This window comes from Aotus nancymaae, unplaced genomic scaffold, assembly GCF_030222135.1.
Source record: "Aotus nancymaae isolate 86718 unplaced genomic scaffold, 86718_ANA_hifiasm-v0.15.2.pri h1tg000029l, whole genome shotgun sequence".
NCBI classification, from domain to species: domain Eukaryota; kingdom Metazoa; phylum Chordata; class Mammalia; order Primates; family Aotidae; genus Aotus; species Aotus nancymaae.
In genome coordinates, this window is record NW_026988442.1 from 43,022,495 (window position 1) to 43,043,821 (window position 21,327).

General features: G+C 53.6%; 1 protein-coding gene across 12 annotated transcripts in view; it reads left to right on the forward strand.

Moving 5' to 3' along the window:
* Nucleotides 1-274: 274 nt before the first annotated feature.
* MYT1 (myelin transcription factor 1) overlaps nucleotides 275-21,327 on the forward strand; it is a 76,007-nt gene continuing 54,954 nt past the window's right edge. For 6 of the 12 annotated variants that reach the window (XR_010344573.1, XM_064382625.1, XM_064382628.1 and 3 more), the window contains exon 1: nucleotides 596-1,075. Coding sequence is in view for 6 of the 12 variants with exons in the window: in XM_064382625.1 (XP_064238695.1) it covers nucleotides 1,033-1,075 (43 nt within the window). In the remaining 6 variants the exon portion in view is untranslated. The other 6 variants (XM_064382626.1, XM_064382630.1, XM_064382629.1 and 3 more) reach the window with 4 other exon arrangements.

The window sequence follows — 21,327 nt, forward strand, 5'->3', positions numbered from 1 at the left end:
CACTGGCAGAGAAAGCAGAGGGGGGTGAATGTGGTGGTTATAATACTCTCTGCCCTTTTGTGTGTTTTGCATTAAAAAAAAAAAACTCAGTCGTGCTGCACACTGATTATGAATCCGTGTGGACAAATGCAGGCACCTTCTGTTGGCCGAGGCTCCGAGCAGGGGACAGGGCTCTGCCGGCCTGGGACACCTCTCGCCCCCAATTCAGCAGATCCATCTTTCTGATGCTATACTGTAAATTTATTTCACCTCAGAGAGTAAACAGATATATTGGAGCCCCAAGGGTTCATGGGTAGCGTATTTACAAAGGAGCCTCCTCCGCCAGCCCGTGCCACCGCTGCTAATGAGAGCAGTCATTAAGTAAATGAGACGTCGCCTTTAGCTGGCTTAGGAGTTCGCACACTAAGGGGAGAAGATATTTAATTGAAACCCGCACGCAGGCTTCCCCACATGTGACCGCGGAAGGGAGGCAGCTGCCTTCCCTCTCCGCCCCAGTCCACCCTGCACCCCCCATGTAAATTTCATGATTGCTTCCGTGATGTCATTTTGAAAGAGGACAGACAATAGCCGTGGGGAAAGGTAAGTCAACGTTGTGTTCTTTCTGACAAAGGCAGACACCCAACGCCTGGCCCTTCCTCTCAGACGGAGACAGGGAGAGGGCGCGAGGGCACAGTCAGTTTCTAAGATGAAGGCTCTCTTTGCAGGAGAGGCAGGTCTGAGGGTGGCTTTTTGAAACTGCTCTGGAGGACTGAGGCTTTCTTCTCCTCCCTGGCCTGCCGTGTGCTGTTTTCCTCTGGTCTCTCTGTTGTTCCTGCTCCTCTGAGATTCCAGGGGACATGTTGTGCGTCTGACAGAGGAGACATTCGGGAAGGGGAGTGCGGCTCCAGACGACAAACTTTATGCGCATTTCTGGAAGAGGAACGACGGATATGTCTGTGGCCCTGGGACCCAGCAGCTCCATACCTGGGGACGGCGCCGGCCCCGTAAACAGAAGATCTCTCTGAAGTAGGGTCTCAGAGTCTGGGGTGTGTCATGTGTGACCCCCCCACCCAAGGTGCCGAGTGGAGGTGCTCACGTGAGTGTTTTGTCTGCATGCCGTGCGTTTCTAAACTTGAGGATCAACATCGAGGGTGCGTGTGTCTGTGGACAGGTGCACAGAAACAAACGTCGGCCGCTCCTCTCAGCCCCTTTTCTCGTCACGCGTCCGTGGGGTTGTGGAGTGTGGTTGTGTATGGCGGTAGGGTAACTGGAATTTTATATTTAAAACTAGAAATCAGGGTTAGCTAAGAAGTCGGTGTAAGTGCTGAACACCTTCGTGCCATTGTCTGCAGTTCTGGGGCCGTGGACTTTGGTTCTGTTCATCGAACGGTGGCTTTGTGTCGGAGGGTGGGTTCTCACTGCTCCTTCTGGGCCACCCAGGGCTTTTCTTGTCTCAGCAGCACCTTTGAATCAGTGGACACCATCGGCTGGTAAAGTTGGCTTTTAATTTTGGAAACAGAACATCTGCGGTGGCGGGGGGCTCCGTGGCTGCATGTGGGTTTGGTCGTGGGCATTGACACTGTCACTGTAATGATGATAATGACAGCGATGATTATAATTATCCTTTTGGGAGAGGGAGGTGGAGAATTTTGCCCTTTTTTTTTTTTTTTTAAAATCACAGAAGCCCGAGGACACTTCTAACACCAGTGGCTTAGTGCACAAAAGGTGGGAGGGGTGTTGGGGCAGACTTGGGGGGCCCACTTGGTGCTGAGGGGTGTGCTCTGGCTCTGTCTCCTGCGAGGTGCTGACAGAGCCTGCCCTGGCCTCACTCTGGCCTGGGGAGTGGGGTGCTGTGTTCTCACCCAGGACTGACTAAGGGAGGCTCCCCTCGGCCCCCGGGCTGCCTGCCACCCAGGGCTCCCCTCCCATTGGTCCTTGGCTGTGATTATCACCTCCTTCCATATGGCCCTGTTAATTAACGGTAAACAAAAGAGTAAGAGAGCAGGGATTGGGGTCCAGCGGTACCAGCCAGGGCGCTGCTACACTGCCCTGTCTCCCTGGTAGCTGTTCCTTGTGCAGAGGAGGCTGGGTCAGGGCTTAGAGGGTAGTTTGTTTTCAAAGAGAAGGAGTCAGCTTTATGAACTCTTCTGTCCTGTAGAGACTGAGACTCCCACGGGGTTCTCCTGCCCCCTGGGCACCTGGACCGTGCTGAACTTCACGGGGTGTTGCTGATCCAGGAGCCTGAGCAGGGCCACAGAGAGTTAGACAAAGAGGCCTTTCCACTCAGGAACAGCCTGAGCTCTGACCCCTCTGGGCTGTGAATCCCTGAAGAGGGCTTGGGAGCTTACCCAAGGCAGGGGCTGCTTCTGTCTAAAGTGCCACTCGGGGCTCTGTGACCCTCAGTCATTGCTCACAGATCTGGAGGTAGCCTCAATTGTTCAGCGCCAATGCTCTGACCCCTCTTGGAAGATTCTGGCAAAGGCAGTGGTCACCGACTGCCTTGAATCCTTCTGGTGCATGAGTGGGAAAAACTCCGAGATGACCCTTTCTAGCCTGTGGGATGCGAAGTTGCTCTGGTCTGGGGGTTGCAGCGGCCTCTACTTGGAAGCCCTGTTAGTGCCCAGAGATGTCAGGGGGAGGATGGCAGAGGGTATGCAGGCATGGGGGTGCATGCTGGGCAGCTCTGGCTCCGCAGTCAGCCTGGATTAGCTGGAGCTTGGCCTGTCCCCTGGCGTGGACGTGGTGGGCGCTCTCCCTGGCTGGAGCTCGGCCTGTACCCTGGCGTGAGCGTGGTGGGCACTCTCCCTGGCTGGAGCTCGGCCTGTGCCCTGGCGTGGATGTGGTGGGTGCTCTCCCTGGTGCTGTCCAGAGACCCAGCCCCCCGCCTGGGCCTGGGGTCACTGAATGTGCAGACAGTGACATTTGTGGTGGTGCGGGGGGCAGAGCAGACCCACCACTCTGCACTGGAGAGACGGGGGTCAGAGCCTGGTCAACCTCCTTCCTGCTGCTGCTCAGTCTAGTGATGGCCGGGCCATTTGGAAAGCCAGTTAGCAGAGAGAGCAGGAGAGGTTCCTGAAGACTAAGTGCCAAAGAGACGCCCGGGGCCTCCAGCAGCTGCTCAGGGCGGGGGGGCAGGCTGGTGGGGGCTGAGCTTTTCCTGGATGGACTCGGTGCAAAAGGCACATCTACTTTGGAAAAGACTGATCAGGGATTGGGGCCACTCAATCCCTCTGTCAGGGCTCAGGGTGGGGATGAGACCAGGAACAACCGTAACACTTTAATCAGCACCAGGCCTGGAGTGGATAAGGAGGTAGAGAATGGAGCCAGCTGGTGGATCGGGGTCAGGGGTTAGCTGTGGGGTGGGTGGGGGCTGCTGGCGGTCACCTGATCTGCAAGCCGGCAGGGTACTGGACGGTCAGCCAGACTTCATGTTACTCAGGCATCTTGGCGAGTGGATGAGCTGCCTGTCCTGATGCTGGAAGATACATCTCAGAGCCCCTCTTTCATTGCCTGTTCTCTTGCAGAAACCTGGGCCAAAGAGTGGAGCAGGGTGCGGGCGGGGAGCTGGGGGCTTTTCTTTCTCCTCTCTGCCATCCCCCTCATCTTAGATCCTCCACCTCTGCTTTTACCTTGTGAACTCACTCATGAATAAACCAGAAGTTAGTTGTCTACAGACGTAATTTTAACAGGAATTTTGTGGTGTGAGTTTACCGGAAAATGGTCTTTGGGAACCAGCAGCATTAGATTAGTCAGACCCAGAAATGCAGTGTTTCCCAGGAGGGAAGAGAGCACTGACTGCTGGGTTTTCTGCTCCTGGGAGATCACAGGACCCATCCCTGCTTCAGGACAGCCCCCAGGGGCAGCCACTGCCCAGTCCAGAACATCTGGGGGCCTCGGGGTGGGACGTGCGTTCATGGCCTCTTGAGGTTCCCAGATTTTTTCTGTCTTTCAGACAAAATCTCCTCAAACGCCACTTTAAAAAACTCAAAACAAAAATGAGCAAGAGGAATTTCACCTGAATTAAAATGTTTTTGATCTCAGGCTTCCACTGAGCCTGCTTCAGAGAGAGTATTAATGAGTACTTGCCAGTGGGAGTGTAGTTTGGAAATGTCTCCCTTTTTATCTTCAGCGTTGAGGAACCAGCCCAATACAAGTGTGGAGTCTCTTCTCCCCACGGGTGATGGCACGAGGCGCTTTCCTTGTGGGAAGATTGGTTTCACCCATCACTTCATCCTTTTTTTCATTTTACAATTTGCACTTTAAATTTTTTAAGTGCAAATTTTAAGTGTTTTAATTGGGAATGAAAGTAACTCAGAGGGTGCTTTAATCTGCCCTAGCTGAGCATATCTGCCTTGGCCAGGATTAGTGTTCAGGCCTTGCAGAGGAGAGAGGTTGTCGACACCTGTGGTGTGGCCCGACTCCCAACCCTCGTCCTGCAGCACCAGAAGCCTCTACTCAGCGGCCCTACCTTCGAGAGGGTGACTGTGTGCTCAAGCAACTGAATGTGTGGTTTGCCCTGGAGTTGCGTGGAGTTGTAGGATACGTTTGCTGTGCCTCGGGGTTTATCAGGGACTGTGGCGGGGTAGCATGGCCTGTGCCAGGAAGGTGCAGGTGGGGCAGCCCTCAGGAAGTAGGCTGCAGTGCTCTGCATGAGTCAGGGTGACCAGGCAAGGTGGGGGTGAGCACTTGGGATCTAGACGCTGGGGAGGAAAAGTGGAGGCACCATATGGCCTGAGCTGCTGACAGATGAGCCTGCTGGGCCCCACCTCTCTCTCACGCCTGGCTTCACACCTCCATCGTGTTCAACATTGGTCTGAGGGCTCGGGCAGCAGCCATCTGGGTCCTCTTCTTTTTTCCCATTTTGCTGCCTGCAATCCACACACCAGAGGAGTGTGAGAAGAGGGACCCTGGGTCAGGGCGGGTGGAGCCTCTCACCTGGTCCTGGGGGCCTCTCCAGGTCTCCCAGCTCAGGGACCACAGAGCTGCCAGTGGCTGACCTGCCTAGCCTGCGTGGGAGGAGAGCGGGAGCTTAGGTGCTGCATTGTGCCCCAGGGCCTGCTCAGAAGGCTCTAGAAGATCACTGAGACTCTCGGACGGCAAACTGACAGCAGCAAGTGCCTGGCGTGGTCTCACAGTGAGCCAGACCCAAGGTGCATCACCGGTTCCCCTGAGCATCGTGCCGAGTAACTTGTCAAAGCACTTGGGTCTTTACACCTACAGGGTTTTTTTGAGTTCTGAAAATCAAAGATCTTTAGCAGTCATGCTCTGTGGCAGCCCCAGCGGCTCCTGACTGGAGGTGCTGCCCACTCTTTACAATACCCAGAGCTGGGGGCAAGTTCCCTCTCGGCTCTGAGTTGGATCCCAGGTGTGGGTGGTTCAAACCCTGCCCAGTTGCTGCCAGCTGAACACTGGGCTCGTCAGCACCTGGAATTCTACTCATTCTGCCCTTACCAAAGTTTCGTTTAGGGAACAACAGATTTGAAATTGGGATGACTTACTATATTTAACATTATTTTCATTTAGACTGGGCCTTTATGAAATGGAAGAATAAATATGACTTAGGTCGCAAGGGGCAAATAGACACATTTGACCCTGTTATTTTAATCACTGGGACTGTGCTAACTCGTTTAATTCTCGTTAATATGTTCTGTGCTGGACACTGAGGCTGGGAGGCAAATTCGCTTCCCAGGTGAGTGGTGTAGCTCGAATCTGAACTGTTTCCGGGACAGCCCCCGTCTCAGTCCCACCCAGCCCCACCCAGCCTTCCTGCCCAGTGTCCCAGACTGCCGTGGAGGGTGACCCTGACTGCCCCAGCCTGGGAGACACCCAGGTCCTGTCCCCAGCTTGCCCTTCCACCTTATTCTCCATCCCAAAGTGCGTTGTTGCCCAAGACCCCTGAGCACACTTCCCTTTTCCCCTCCATCTCCTGCAGCTGGAGTTTTGCTTCTCTTTCAAGGCTTCGTGCAGATGCCACCCGGGTTCTTCTTTACTGCGTTTACTCTCATGTGTCTCACATTTGAAATCCGTTTCTCGGCAGCGCTGCTGTGACATTGCATCAGGGTGATGGCTGTCCCTGCTTGCCTTCCAGGAGAGCCTGCAGGCAACCAGCTCTAAGGCCTGCTGGACCCGAGGGGCACCCCAAGTCTAGGATCTGGGCCTGAGGGGTCACCCCAAGTCTAGGATGTGCTGGACCCGAGGGGCCCCCCAGGCTGGCTCTAGCACAGACGCATGTGCTTGCCTGGGGTCCCCTTGTCAACACGGTGTGTGCAGTTTTCAAAGCTGGTCTGGACCAGGAAAGGATCTACATTTTGGCTTTGAGGTTGAAAGGATACTTGTGGTGGGAGGAAAAGCTACGTAAACGCTCAGCTGCGGAGTCTGAATTTTCCCCCAGCGTCTGCTCATCCTTGAGGATTATTTGAGATAATGTCCCCGCAGGTGAAATGTTGGGCTGTGCATGCGCGTTAAAGAGGCACCTCAGTCACTTTTAGAGAGTGGCTGATTTCGTTTCGAATGGGTTATTTAGAGTTTTGTGCTACCTTGTTTTATGTCCACAGAGGCCGTGCCCCACCCTAGCCTTGGCGAGTGATGACCCAGCCGTGTCACTGATGCATCAAAGTGGGCTGGCTGTGAGGTGTTCGTTCCCTCCCCATGACACACACAGACAAATGTGTCCAATTTTTTTTTATTTTTTGAGATGGAGTCTTGCTCTGTTGCCCAGGCTGGAGTGCAGTGGGGCGAGCTCCACTCACTGCAACCTCTGCCTCTGGGTTCAGGCGATTCTCCTGCCTCAGTCTCCGGAGTAGCTGGGATTGCAGGTACACGCCACTATTCTCGGGCTAATTCTGTATTTTTTTTAGTAGAGATGGGTTTTTGCATGTTGGTCAGGCTGGTCTTGAATTCCTGACCTCAGATGATCTGCCCTCATCGGCCTCCCAAAGTGCTGGGATTACAGGTGTGAGCTACCGTGCCTGGCCTAATTTGCCCAGTTTTTTAGAGTTAAGAGGCGCTGTGAGCCTCCCCTCATCCGGCAGTAAGTCCTGTCGCGAGGGAGTCTGCTTCCTAGGTGCACCAGGCAGATGGGAAAAACAAAGTGGGTTTGTTACTGAATGGCATCAGGGAAGCAATCCCCTAGAAGGCTGCCTGGAGCCCGTCTTGGGGATCAGCTCTAGGACTCTGGGCCCCACCCCCCTTCCCTGCAGAGCACCGTCACACTGGTCACCACACGTCATCCACACGGGTGGCCTGGGCTTGTCTGGCTGCAAATCGCACCTGCAGCTTCTAAGTCAGAACCTGCTATTGTATGTGGATGGAGCTCCCTTCATCTCCAGGGGCTGAGCCTTCATGCTTGGCCGACCCCCTACAACTCTGGCATGTGGAGGAACCCAAACCACTTTGATATGAGAATTAGACTCCAATTCCTCCTCCTGGAGAGCCCTCTGAGGGCCTTGGACCTGGTGAGCTGTCCCCAGCCAGCCCCTCCTTCTGGGCACCTACTTCCTGCCCACTCCCTCAGAGGCCAGGCCGCCTCTGGGGTCTGTAAAGTGCTTGTGTTTACAACACAGAACAACCAACCGTGTCTGTGTTGGCTCTTGTGTGCTGACCACTGTCCAACCAGGCTGGGAAATGCGCACACACACTGCCCCGTCCCCCACAATTTTTCTAAGCCTGAAAAGCAGCACAGGGGGCCGCTCTGAGCCCTGGAGCTGGGGCTTCCGTTGAACCCACCAGCGAGGAGCTGCCTGGGCTCACCCTGGCCAAACAGGAATTTAGGCAGGGGTCCTGCAGTGAGAGAGCCTGGGGTTAGAGAGGGAAAAGGGAGGTGTCCATAATACACAAGGGCTCTGAGGCCTGGGGATCTTCCCTCGAGCCCTCTCCCTTCTGAACTGGGGATGAGCCAGGGCATGGACAGGCCTGAAAGGGAATGTGGGATGCCTTTCCTAGTGGAATAATTTTCTCTTCAAGGCCTCAATAAAATGTGGTTTTAAGGAAGAAGGAGATGGCCATTGCTTCTCTTCTCGGGCTGGAAAGCTGAACGGTTCTAAGAGCAATTTCTGGGACTGAGGAACAAAAGTGCTGGAGCAGAATTCCAGAGCAGGCCCCCTCGACCCTGCAAGGCCAGCGTGTCTTCTGGGGAGTTCCCAAAGATCCATGGGGAGGACGCCCCCAAACCCAGCCCTGCTGGCTCTGGCCATACCCTCTTTACATCTTTTTTTAAAGACGGGGTCTCGGGCTGTTGCCCAGGCTGGAGTGCAACATCTCGGCTCATTGCAACCTCCGCCTACTGGATTTAGCAGTTCTGCGCCTCGGCCTCCGAGTAGCTGGGATTACAGGCATGTTCCACCTCACCCGGCTAATTTTTGTATCTTTAGTAGAGACGAGGTTTCTTCATGTTGGCCAGGCTGGTCTTGAACTCCCGACCTCTAGTGATCCAGCCATCTTGGCCTCCCAAAATGCTGGGATTACAGGCATAAACCACTGTGCCCAGCCTCTTAACTCTCATCTTGCATCTGGAATACCTGTTGGACCAGGCTTGTTTCCATTGCAGCCCCTTCTTACCGCCTTTGTTTTCTCTGTGTGCTCCCCTGTCTGTACCCCGGGATTCAGGCCTGCAAGTCTAGTTGTGCCTGATCTGAAAAAGTGTCTCTGATGGTGGCCCAGCGAGGCAGGGCCATGGGTCAGCCTGGCTACCTCCCCTCCCGTCCTGAGCACTGTGGGTGGGTCAGGCCTCAGGCAGCCCTGGGAGGCAGCAGCCACAGACAGAGGTGGGCTGGTGGGCAGGTGTGGCTGACAGAGTGGATGTCTTTTGTGGCCTGGCCTGGTCAGTGGAGACGGTCAGGGGAGCAGGGGGAGCCCTCAGCCCGGTGCCTGCAGCTGCGTCCATTTCCCCTCCCTGGCTTCTCCTCCTGTTGCCCTGGGTGGGCTCTTGGGAGCCACCTATTTCTAGAGTCCTCCCTTCCGGGCTCCTTGTCCTGGGTGTGGGGTGAATGTGCTGGACTGGGGTCTCAGGGTTGCACCCACCTGCAGCTGAGGCTGTCCTCGCCCCAGAAGGAAAATCCCGCCCGTCTGCGTGGAGCAGAGTGTGGAGTGTGGTCTGCTTGGTGCCGCCTGGGTTCTGGCGCCCGGCCTGGGGGTGAGGCTGGTCCCACAACTGGACTCTCTCCCAGGCGCCCCAGGATGGATGCGTGTGACACTTTCGGCCTCCCTCTGGCACATTGTCTGCCCTGGGCTGGGCACACCCTCCCCGTCGGCGGCCAGGGACGACAGGCTGCCTGGAGAGCCATCCTATGATTTGGTTTGGAAAGTCATTATTACTGCAGAGCAGTTTAGCTGTTGTTTTTACAGCGTTGGTAAGGTTAAAAGAAATAATGATAATAATATAAGAAAGACTCAGCCACAGTAACTGCCTGCAACATGCTATTTGCATTTTTAAGGAAACACTTCTTTGAGACAGCCTGGGTGAAAGGTCACTATTTGCATATAAATGGAAAAGAAAGTGTATGATGCTGGAAGTTACATCTGTATTATTTTCTCAGCAGTGAGCTGCTGTTGGAGAGATTAGAGGACATGGCTTGCATTTGGCTTTTATTGAATAGAGAAAGTACCAGCGAGGCTGATTTAGAAGCAAAATAATGAGAGAAATGTGCAAAGCTGTAGAATTGCCAACTCCCCCTGCCCCCACCTCTCCCTTCTCTCATTTTCACCTAAACTCAGCAGAAGCTGGTCTGCCTTTGCGCCACTCAGCAAGTCTTCATTTTACTTCTCTCTGGATTCCAGAGAGAAAAAAAGAGAAAGAAAAAGAGCAAAACTTGCCCTCATTTTCCCCTCAGTCCAATGTGTGTTTCCTGCCAATGTTTCTTCCAGATGCCCCAAACCCAGGAGCAGAACCCCTGTGACTGCTGCTCTTCCAGAGCGTGGAGCGGAAGAGGCCTTCCGAGGGCGGGGACCGGGGACCGGGGAGCACCCCTCTCTGGAGCTGGTGGGGCTGTTCTGGACCCGCTGCTGGGAGAGGCTGGGGGCAGGGATCAGATGAGGGGTCCCGTGTGGGCTGAGGCAGTCCCGTTCCGCCATCATCACAGCCCCATGGGACCCACAGTTTCTAGGACATGGCTTCCACCTTCTTCATGGAAATTTCCAAGCTTGTCAGACTTTCCCAGGTGCCTGGTCCCCTGGGCTTTCCAGGAGGCCCCGGGAACAGAGCCGACCGTCCCTGAGAGAAGCCCTGGGTGGAGCTGGGGCCTGTGCCTGTCCAGCCAGCTTGGCTGAGCACATCCTAGACTTCAGGGGCCTCCAGGAGCAGTCCTGGGACAGAGGGAGGTGAAGTGTCCTGCCTGGAGGAGGGGCTGCAGGATCCCCCGGGTCCCAGCTTCTCTCCTCATGGAGGCCTCCACTGACCACTGGTTACTTAAATCGCACCCCCATCCTCGTTATTTTCAAAAATAGTTTCTGAAGCAATCTCAAGCCCACAGAAGTGTTTCAAGTAGACGGCCACACTGCTTTCCTGAGCCGTTTGGGAGTGTATCACCCAGGACACATGGGTGGGGGTTTCCAACGAGAGGGTCGCCTCCGACTCACCATCCTCTCCTTCACGGCCGTCTGGTCCTCAGCCCCATTCAAGGGTGGGCTCAGAACCCTGTGTTGTGCTGGGTCACGGTGACTCGTCGGCCTCAAGTAGTTTTCAGCCTTCCCCGACCTTGTGGTTTTGCGAAAGCAGCGCTCGGTTACCTGTGGCTGGGCTCGGCTTAGGCAGGAGCACCCAAGTGTGAGCTTCTCCCTTCACCTGACCCCGATTTGTCCCTTAACTGGTAATGTTGACTCGGTCACTGGATTAGATGGGGCGTCCTGGCAGTCCTTCTCCCTTTACAATTAATACATATCTGGGGGGAGGTTTCTTTGAAACTGTGGAAATATCTCCATCCTCAACAAACCATCACTTAATTCTCACGGAAGCTCGTTCTGACGGTCAGATCGCCCCGCCGGCCAGCGGGAGCCCCGAGCAGACGCTCCCCGAGCCTCAGCACAGCACCACTGTTTTCTCTTTCTTGCCTTTTCTGCTTGGGGCCTGGAACTCTGGTTCCTTTGATTAGAAAACGGTGGTTAGCCTGAGACCTGGGTGTTGGCCTCGAGGGGACAGGGCTGGGAAGACGCGTGTGGGCACACACACATGTCCACACGCTGCGCACACACACGTCCACACGCTGCACACACAGTTACACACACGCTGCGCAGACACACGTCCACACGCTGCACACACAGTTACACACACATGCTGTGCACACACACGTCCACACGCTGCACACACAGTTACACACACACGCTGCGCACACACATGTCCACATGCTGCACACACAGAGTTACACACACACGCTGCACACACAGTTACACACACACTGCATACACACACGCCCACACACTGCACACACACAGTTACACACACACGTCCACATGCTGCACACACAGTTACACAGACACACTGCACACACACGTCCACACGCTGCACACACACAGTTACACACACACATGCTGCACATACATGTCCACACGCTGCACACACACGTCCACATGCTGCACACACACGTCCACACGCTGCACACACAGTTACACACACATGCTGCACACACACATGTCCACACGCTGCACACACACGTCCACACGCTGCACACACACAGTTACACACACATGCTGCACACACACGTCCACACGCTGCACACACATGTCCACACACTGCACACACAGTTACACACACATGCTGCACACACACATGTCCACACACTGCACACACGTCCACACACTGCACACACAGTTACACACACATGCACACACACATGTCCACACGCTGCACACACACATCCACACACTGCACACACAGTTACACACACATGCTGCACACACACATGTCCACACGCTGCCCACACACGTCCACACAGTTACACACACATGCTGCACACACACATGTCCACACGCTGCACACATTGTCCACACGCTGGACACACGTCCACACGCTGCACACACAGTTACACACACACGCTGCACACACACGTCCACATGCTGAACACACAGTTACACACACATGCTGCACACACACATGTCCACACGCTGCACACACTTCCACATGCTGCACACACAGTTACACACACATGCTGCACACACACGTCCACACGCTGCACACACACGTCCACATGCTGCACACATTTACACCCACATGCTGCACACACATTTACACACACATGCTGCACACACACATGTCCACACACTGCACACACACGTCCACACGCTGCACACACACAGTTACACACATGCTGCACACACACATGTCCACACGCTGCACACACACGTCCACACGCTGCACACACAGTTACACACATGCTGCACACACATGTCCACATGCTGCACACACGTCCACACGCTGCACACACAGTTACACACGCTGCACACACACGTCCACACGCTGCACACAGTTACACACACGCTGCACACACACGTCCACACGCTGCACACACAGTTACACACACACGCTGCACACACACATGTCCACACACTGCACACACACACGTCCACACACAGTTACACACGCTGCACACACATGTCCACACGCTGCACACACATGTCCACACGCTGCACACACACACTTCCACACGCTGCACACACAGTTACACACACATGCTGCACACACAGTTACACACACACGCTGCACACACACATCCACACGCTGCACACACAGTTACACACACACGCTGCACACACACATGTCCACACACTGCACACACACGTCCACACACTGCACACACACAGTTACACATGCTGCACACACATGTCCACACGCTGCACACACTTCCACACGCTGCACACACACAGTTACACACACATGCTGCACACACATGTCCACACGCTGCACGCACACGTCCACACACTACACACACACATGCTGCACACATATGCCCACACGCTGCGCACACACAGTTACACACACACTCCTTTTCACCCAGGTCTGTATTCTCCATCTGCCGATGTATATTGCAAATCACAAATTCACATTGACAGTCTCTGATTCCAGTTCCCACACAGAGTTCACTCCAGAGTCCTGCCTTCCCATAGGCATAACTTGCCCTTCCAACACTGAGAAAGCTGATTTCCATTATCTCTAATATATTTACTTATTTGATCCACCCCCTTCCCTGTACCAACAGCCTCCTTACTCCACATGAGTGCTGATCCCTCGCTGGGCCCCTCTCTCAGGCCAACCCTCTGGCTCTCCAGGACACCCCACCCTCTGCTCTAGGCCTTGGGGGGACACCTCTCCCATGCAAGGGCTCTGGTGCTAGGAAGCCTCACTGGCCAGTTACCCAGCACCGTGGGGCTCATGGGGTGTGGGACAGGGCAGCCCCAAGTGTCATGGGGTGGTTGGCCTCGCTGGGGCTTCCCCGTGGCCCCAGAACTGGACCCTTCTGCCACCTGCGCTCACAGCAACCAGTTAGCTTCCTTTGTAGCACTGAGTGTTATCTTTATCTTCAATGCTTCACTGCTGGACCAGGCAGTGTTTGCCAGCGTTATTTCTCATACAAGATTTTGTGTTTGTTTTTCTTGTAGAAAATTATCACCAGCCCTGTCCCATGCACCCCTGCCCCTCGCTTAGTGTTCAGTGCGCGGCATTTGCGACTGTGCGTATCTGATGTGTTTTTATTCTACTACATCCCTCGATCAGTATTTTGTCTGGGCGTAGAGGGTATGCCCTGAAGTCAAAACTCAACTCCCTTAAAATCAGGAAGACTTTCTCTACCGTCTGTGAACACTTGCTGCTCCTGAGAAGTGTGACCCTGTTCTAGTTACACGTTTCGTTTGTGACTTTTTTCCCTTTTAAAAGCTTTTAGGAACTTTTTTCTATTCCTGGTGTTTAAAATTTTACAGTGCTGGGCTTGGTTGGATGTGGGTCTTTTTTTATTCACTGTGATGGGCACTTAATGGGCCTTTTAATCTGAGAATATAATTTCCTTTAGTTCTGAGGAATTTTTTTTATTATTTACGCTTTTCCTTCCCATTTTCTTGATTCTGTCTTTCTGGGACTCCCAGGTTGGATGTCAGGCCTCACCCAGCGTTTCTTCCAGCTCTCCCGTCTCTTTGTCCTTTCGTTCAGTTTTTAGAATATTTCTTTGACTCTATCTCCCAAGTCTCTATTGAATTTTCCATTTTGGTTTTACCGTTTATTTCCAACCGACACGACAGTGTTAACCCTTCCCAGGCAACTCCTCCTGTCGCCGTCTGGGTGGGGCCGTGTCTGCCCCGTCCACACGCCTGCTGGACAGTCTCTCCTTGTTCCCGCTCTAACCGCTGTCCACACTGTTAGTCGAGGGACCCTGAAGGAGCTCCCGAAACATTCATTTGCTCATCAGTGCAGGTTCCTCCTGCAGGCCAGGGACAGTCCCAGGCACCCTGGCAGTTCTCAGACTGGAGTGCGGACCTCCCGCTTTGAACCTTGAGGGACAGATGCGGCCTCCTCCAGGAGCCGTGTGGCATGGATGAGTCCGTTCGCCTCTGAGGGCCACCTTCCCACGTCTGGGGGCCATGCATTGGGTGTCAGAGGCCTTCGGGTCTAGAGAGGGGAAGCCTGGGCTGTGTCCTCCCAGAGTCTACTGTGACCTGTGCTTGCTTTTGCACAGGCCTTAAATGGCGTCTAAATTTTTTTTGAACCCTTTTCTTGGTGCCTTGCTAGGCTTTGCTTTAAACCCAAGTAAGCAGCAAGAAGGGGATAAGCAAGGGATTCAGAGGAGAAGTAGGAAAAAGGTGTTTTTTTTTTCTCCTTTAGAATGGCAAGATGTAAGTTTACACTAAATCCAGGGCCCAGCTGTTCAGTTTCACTCTGCATGAGGTACGATGAACGCTAAGAAGGCCTGCTCTCTCTGGGGAAGTAGCAGCCGGAGCAGCCAGTGTCCCAGGATGTGGCAGGCCCAGCCACTGCTCACGAACCTGGGGCCGTGCTGCTGGTTGGTTACTAGGTGGGATTGGCCCCGGCCTCGGCTCAGCTGCCCGGAGAGCGGTGGGCACATCCTGACAGAGCCCTGGTGGAGGTGGGAGGTGAGCTGTGCTGTTCTGGGTCACGACTCTCCTGGCTGCACAGAGGTGGTCGCCTTCCTTTGGCCCTGTTGGATGAGTACAGCCCTAACTGCTCTGGGGAGCAGGAGGGTGAAGTGGACAAGGGGTTCTCACTCTGACCTCCATGGCCCGTCTCCTGTCACTACCATTACCCATTCTCCTGCTGTATCCCTGGACCCGGCCCTCCCTGGCCTCCAGGAGCAAGGAGTGATAGGCATCCAAGGTGGTCCAGCTGGGGTTGAGGCAGCGTCCAGAGGCTTGCCCAGGACACAGGCTTGCAGAACCCAGTCTGGAGAACCAAAGAGAACTTGCTGGGACCTCCCGCCCTGTGCAGGGGTCCCCAGAGGCGTCCCACTGACCATCCATGGGCCACTGTTTAAAAACAGCTTTATTGGAATGTAATTTACACATCACAGAATTCGCCTATTAAAAGCATACAATTCAGTGGTTTTAGTGTATTTATAGAGCTGTGCATCTATCATCACAACCCAATTTTAGGTGATTTTGATCACCCCAGAAAGAAACCCCATGCCCACGAACAGTCATTCTCCATCTGCTCCTCCACGCGTCCTAGGCGACGTCTCTGTGGATTTGCCTGTTCTGCACCTTCCGTAAATACGGAATTGGTCAATACGTGGCCTTTTCTGCCTGGCTTTTTGCACCGAGCGTGATGTTTTGAGATGCACCCACATTGTCGCGTGTACACGCACTCATTCCTTCTTATTGCCAAAGACTGTGCAACTGTATCGTGTTTCACTCATTCAGCAGTTGATGGACATTGGGTTTTTCCACTTTTTGGCTGTATGAATAAAGCTGCTATGCATAGTTGTGGACAAGCCTTTATGTGGACATATGTTTTTATTTCTCTTGGGCAAATATCTAGGAGTGAAATTCCTGAGTCATATGATAACCCTACGTTTAACATTTTGAGTGACTGCTGTGCCATTTTCTGAGCGATTGTACTATTTTACACTCCCGTCAGCATTATACAAGGGTTCCATTTCTCCGTATTCTCACCAGCACTTGTTACTGTGTTTATTTTTCAACCTCCATCCTGCGGTGGTATCCGAGCGTGGTTTTGATTCGCATTTCCTGAGTCATTGGATGTTGGGCATCTTTTCATGAGCTTATTGGCCATTTCCGTGTTATCTTTGGAGAAATGTCTATTCAAATCCTTTGCTCGTTTTTAAATTGGGTCATTTGTCTTATTATGGAGTTGTAAGAGGTCTTTATTCCAAATACAAGTTCTTTTTCAGATACATGATTTGCAAATATTTTCTCCCAGGCTTTGCATTATCTTTTCACCTCACCAACAGTGTCACCCAGGCTGGAGTGCAGTGACACGATCTTGAATCACTGCAACCTCTGCCTCCCGGGTTCAAGTGATTCTCCTGCCTCAGCCTCCTGAGTAGCTGGGACTACAGGCACACGCCATCACGGCCGCCTAATTTTTTGTATTTTCAGTAGAGACGGGGCTTTACCATGTTGATCAAGCTGGTCTTGAACTCCTGACCTCAAATGATCTGCCCGCCTTGGCCTTCCAAAGTGCTGGGATTACAGGCGTGAGCCGCCTTGCCTGACTGACAGTGTTGTTTTAACTACAGAAGTTTTAAGCCTTGTTGAAGTCCAGTATGTTATTATTTGTTTAATGGCTTGTGCTTTTGCTGTCATTGCTTAACGCAGAGTCAGAAAGATTTTCTCCTCAGTGTTTTCAGAGTTTTGGTTCTTACATTTAGATATGTGCTCCAGTGTGAGTTAATTTTTGACAGGGGTCCAAGTTCATTTTTTCAAGATATCTAGTTTTCCTAGCACATTTGTCGAGAAGACAGTTTTTGCCCATTAAATTTTTCGTGCCTTTGTGAAAATCAGCTGACCATCAATACAGGGTCATTCCTGGACTCTCAGCTCTGTCCCACTTACCTACATGCCACCCTTATGCTAATACCACGTTGCCTTGATTACTGCAGCTGCGTAGTAAGTTTTGAAATTGAGAAGTGTGTCTTCCAACTTTGCTCTTTTTCAAAGTTGTTTTGGCTAGTCTATATTACTTGAATTGCCATATGAGTTTTAGAATGAGTTTGTCAATTTTTGCAAACAGAACAAAACAACACAGCTGGAGAGGTCAGAAATGTTCAGATTCTGGTGAGATTTAGGGAAGAACATTGGCAGGATTTGGGGCCAAGGATGACCCTCGGGGTTCTGGCTTGAAGAGTTGATGACTGAAGATGGGAAGAGGAATGCCCAAGTCACATACGAAGCAGAGATTGTGGGCAGAGAGGAGAGGGTGTCTGACGTGGGGTGGCCCGTGGCCAGGAGGAGCCTATACAGTGACTGACGAGGTCGGGGGCAGGTGTTTGCCACAGGAGTGGGGAACAGACATGCATCTCAGCAACGCGCAGTGGGCCCTCATGTGCCCTGTGAACAAGACGCCGACTGCTGTTTCAGTAGTGGGATGTGGGTGGAGGCCGGTTGTGCTGGGGCTGGAGGAGGAGTCGGCAGGAGGTGAGGGAGAGGGGGCCGGCAGGAACGTGGGGTCCAGAGAGACTGTTTTTAAATACGGATGCCTCAAGCCTGTTGAAGAGTTGAAAAGAGCAGTTAAATATTCCAGAAGAATGGAGGGAAGAGTTGATACTCCTGGGAACTTTAACTGACAGTGGGAAGGAGGTGGCTATACATCCAGATGGAGAGGCCTGCTCAGCAGGGAGGCAGGACCCCACCTCCTATGCTGGAGACAGAGGAGGGCTGAGGGAGTGCATGGGAGAATGGAGATGTGGGCTCCTCTCGAGAGACTCCACTTCCCCTCTTTGCGTGCTGAGGGGCAGGTGGTAACAGCTCCTGGTCCCAAAGGCAGCCCTAGTCACCAGTGATACAAACCCCAGTGAAGACTGAGCTTTCCGTGCTCACCACCTGGCCTCTCACTCAGCTTTCCTGTTATTTTGTTCTTGTTTTCAGAGTGGGGAGGTCGGGTTGCCAGTGCTAGAGTGGGTCAGAGCTGAACACCACAGGGCCCAGGGGAGGCACCATGGGGGCAGGTTGGCTCAGGCCAGATTCCCGGCCACCCAGCCAGCATGACAGCAACCATGGTCACCTGTGTGGGGTCCCCCATGCGGTTGTGAGTGGAGCGGCCCCAGTGCCAGTGCAAGGAGGAAGTGTTGCTGGCAGTGTCAGTGGGTGGCTCTCCTTGCTATGACGACAGAAGGAGGCCTTGGGGTAGGCCCGTAGCACTCCCTGGGAAGAGCCCAGTAGGGTGAAATGTCATGTCTGGGGCCTGGGTCAGACTGGTCTCCAGTTCGTGGTGCTGCTGAGTTGGAAAAAGAGGGCTTCGTTAGGAGAGGGGCAGAGGGGCTGCAGCTCAGCTCTGCACATCTCCCTGGCCTCTGCTAGAGTCTCCAGCCAATGAGGGGTGGTTCCCTCTCTGGACTCTCGTGCAGCAATCTCCGCTGAGCAGGCTGTTTGTTTACTGAGTTCTTCTGCCCACGAGAGCCCCACAAAAGTGAGTCTGGGGCCACTGTGGGGACAGATGTGGGAGCAACCTTGAGCAGGCAGGTCTCCAGGTGCAAAGATGCCAGGTCTATAGAGAGGGGTCCCAGCGAAGCCAAGAGAAAGGGCTTGTCCTGATGAAAACCTCCTCTTCACTTCAGACTCCTGACGAGAAAGGGCATGGTGGTGACAGCAGTGCTCACGTCCTCATGGTGTCAGCTCCAGGCTCTTCCCACGCATGCCTCTCCATCTCCAAATACGCCTTTGCCTCCCACGTTATGTGCGAAGAACTTAAGTCTCACCGAGGGTCGTGACCTGCCGGTCAGATCTGAGTTGCTGGCAGTGCTCTGTGTGAGCTTTGGGGGCCCTTGTTCCCACCAGTGTCCACGGAGCAGCATGACCTGGAAGGGGCATCTTTATGGAATCCCTTACATTTTGGTGGAGAGTTTTCCTTTAGCACATGGCCCTGGTACGTGGGGGCTTAATGTCCTGCTGGGGATGCCGACTGCGCAGAGCCTGCTGAGCCCACGGGGCGGGGCGTGGCCACACACAGGCCCCGGTCGGGGACCCAGGGAGCCACAGAAGAGGAGCTGGTGTACCTTACTGGGCTTCTAATGGTGCTTGTTATTTGCTGCCAAAACATTTCCTGGAAAAGGGAGGCTAAATCATGTCAAGGTCGAGCTGGGTCCTCAGGTCCTCGTAGATGAGGTTCTGAGCTTGGGGGTGTGTACTTTGATTACTTGTGTGCTCTGCATCCAGGGGTGTGGTGCAAAGGCTTTTACCAGGTGCCATTCTGCTCTTTTGCCCAGATAAGCTCAGTGGCTTTGCTGCTGCAGGGAGGCAGGAGTGGCTCTTCGGAGGAGCGCAGGGCCCCCGTGACCCTAGTGCTTCGTTCGAGCAGGCATGGGCCTCAGGGCCTCAGGACTTCAGAGTCCAGGTCTGACTGACCTAGGGATGGAATGTCAGGGATGTGAGCAATGCAGAATTCCACAGGGCTTTATGTCCAGACTCTCATGGGTGGGTGTGGGTGGAGAAGCCCCAGTGAGCCGGTTATCTCCCATCAAACAAAACTGGAGGTCCCTTTGCAGAGATGTTTGCAGTTCATGCCTACCTGGCTTCTCGGAGAAGCAGGAGAGACTCAAAGCAGAACTCAGGGGAGTTGCCATCGGGAGAGGCAGCGTCTCTGGGGCCCCCAGACCTGACGCCCTTTCCTCCGGCTGTCAGTCAGACATGCCCCCGCTGTCTTGCATATTTACATGTGTAACCCTAACGAGAAATTCTGCTTGAGCCTTGCCAGTCAGCCCAGTGAGCCGGTTCCCGCAGCATCTTCTCTCCTGGGACAGATACTCAGAAAGCGAGCCCTGTGGACTCTGGGGCCTTGCCTCTATGCCCCGTCTTCTAAGCGTGAGGCACCCTCCCTGGCTGGCAGAATTATTGTTTGTTCACATACGGAATCTTCCAGTATGTTTTGCCTCCCTATGCCCTGCATCCCTGTCGTAGAGTTGAGAATTCGGTTACCTGGTGGGCAGGCTGGGCCCTCTCAGGGGCACCTCACACTGGCTCAGTGCAGATGGGAACCCAAGGGGCCTCGAGATCTGGGGTTATGGGGAGACCCCCGCAGCTCACGCCTCACTAGTCCTGGCACCGGTGCCTGCGGTCGGAGCCCTGTCATCTCAGCGACGGCCTGTGATTTTGTTACAGCTCAATGTGGGGGGCACATAGTAGGTGCACCCAGTAGGTGCCGAATCTGAGTGGTTTTATTCATTCCTCTGAAGACCTTGTATTACGCTGTCTCCTTGACGACCAAATCTGCTCTCCTCTGTGTTTATGCTGCGGAAGGTAATCCGAAGCCCTTTAATGGGATGGAAGCATTTCCAGATAAGAAGAGGGTGCTGTGGGCAGAGCCACGGGGCTGCCTGGGGCCGGGAGTGGCCGGAATCCTGGAGAAAAAGTGCATTTGGGGATGCACATCCAAACGTGAGGAAAAGGAAGAAAATGGGTGGGAACAGTGTGCCTTCGGCAGAACCCAAACTCACTTCCGAGGCGAAGCCAGAGCAGAATGCAAGAATATTCATTTCCTGTTTTTATTGTTGGTTACTTAATGACCTTCCTTTGAAATGCTGCAGTTGTGTGGAAAGCAGGTTGTCATGGAAACGGGGAGTGACGTGCAGGGAATAGGTGCACAGTGCATTTCTTTGTCGTGTGCAGCTGATGCATTCAGCCTCTGCTTAGACATGGGAATTTACGTGAGGAATTAAATATTAACTGGAGGCATTGCCCCGGAGAGAGGCAGAGACACAGGGTGAGAAAAGACGAGGAAAACCCGGGCGAAGAGCCTGCTGGGGCCCCCGGGACCCTGCGGGAGGCAAAGCTGACCTAACACCATGAGTGGAATCTCACTTTCTTCCATCAGTGGGCTCCAGAGAAGTTGTGCAAAACAATCTGCTTTTTCAAATGAATATGTACCGTGCATTCTTTTGAGGGGCAGAAGGATCTGGTTGTAACGTGAATAATTACTCGTTAGTCAGCTCATTTTCAAAGTTGGAGAGATTAAATGCCACATTTTCCCAGGTGGGTCTCAGCTGCCTTATCCCAGCACTCTGGTGGGCATGACTGACGGTGGTAACCGACCACCTACCCAAGGCATGTTGCATGAACAGCACCAGAGCTGGGACAATGCTGGAGGACTGCAGGTGCCGAAAGGCTCTGAGGAGGCTCCTGAGTCGGAGAGAAATTGCTTCTTGTCCCTGGAACAGCCATGGAGCCATGACCTTGTCTGTCGTT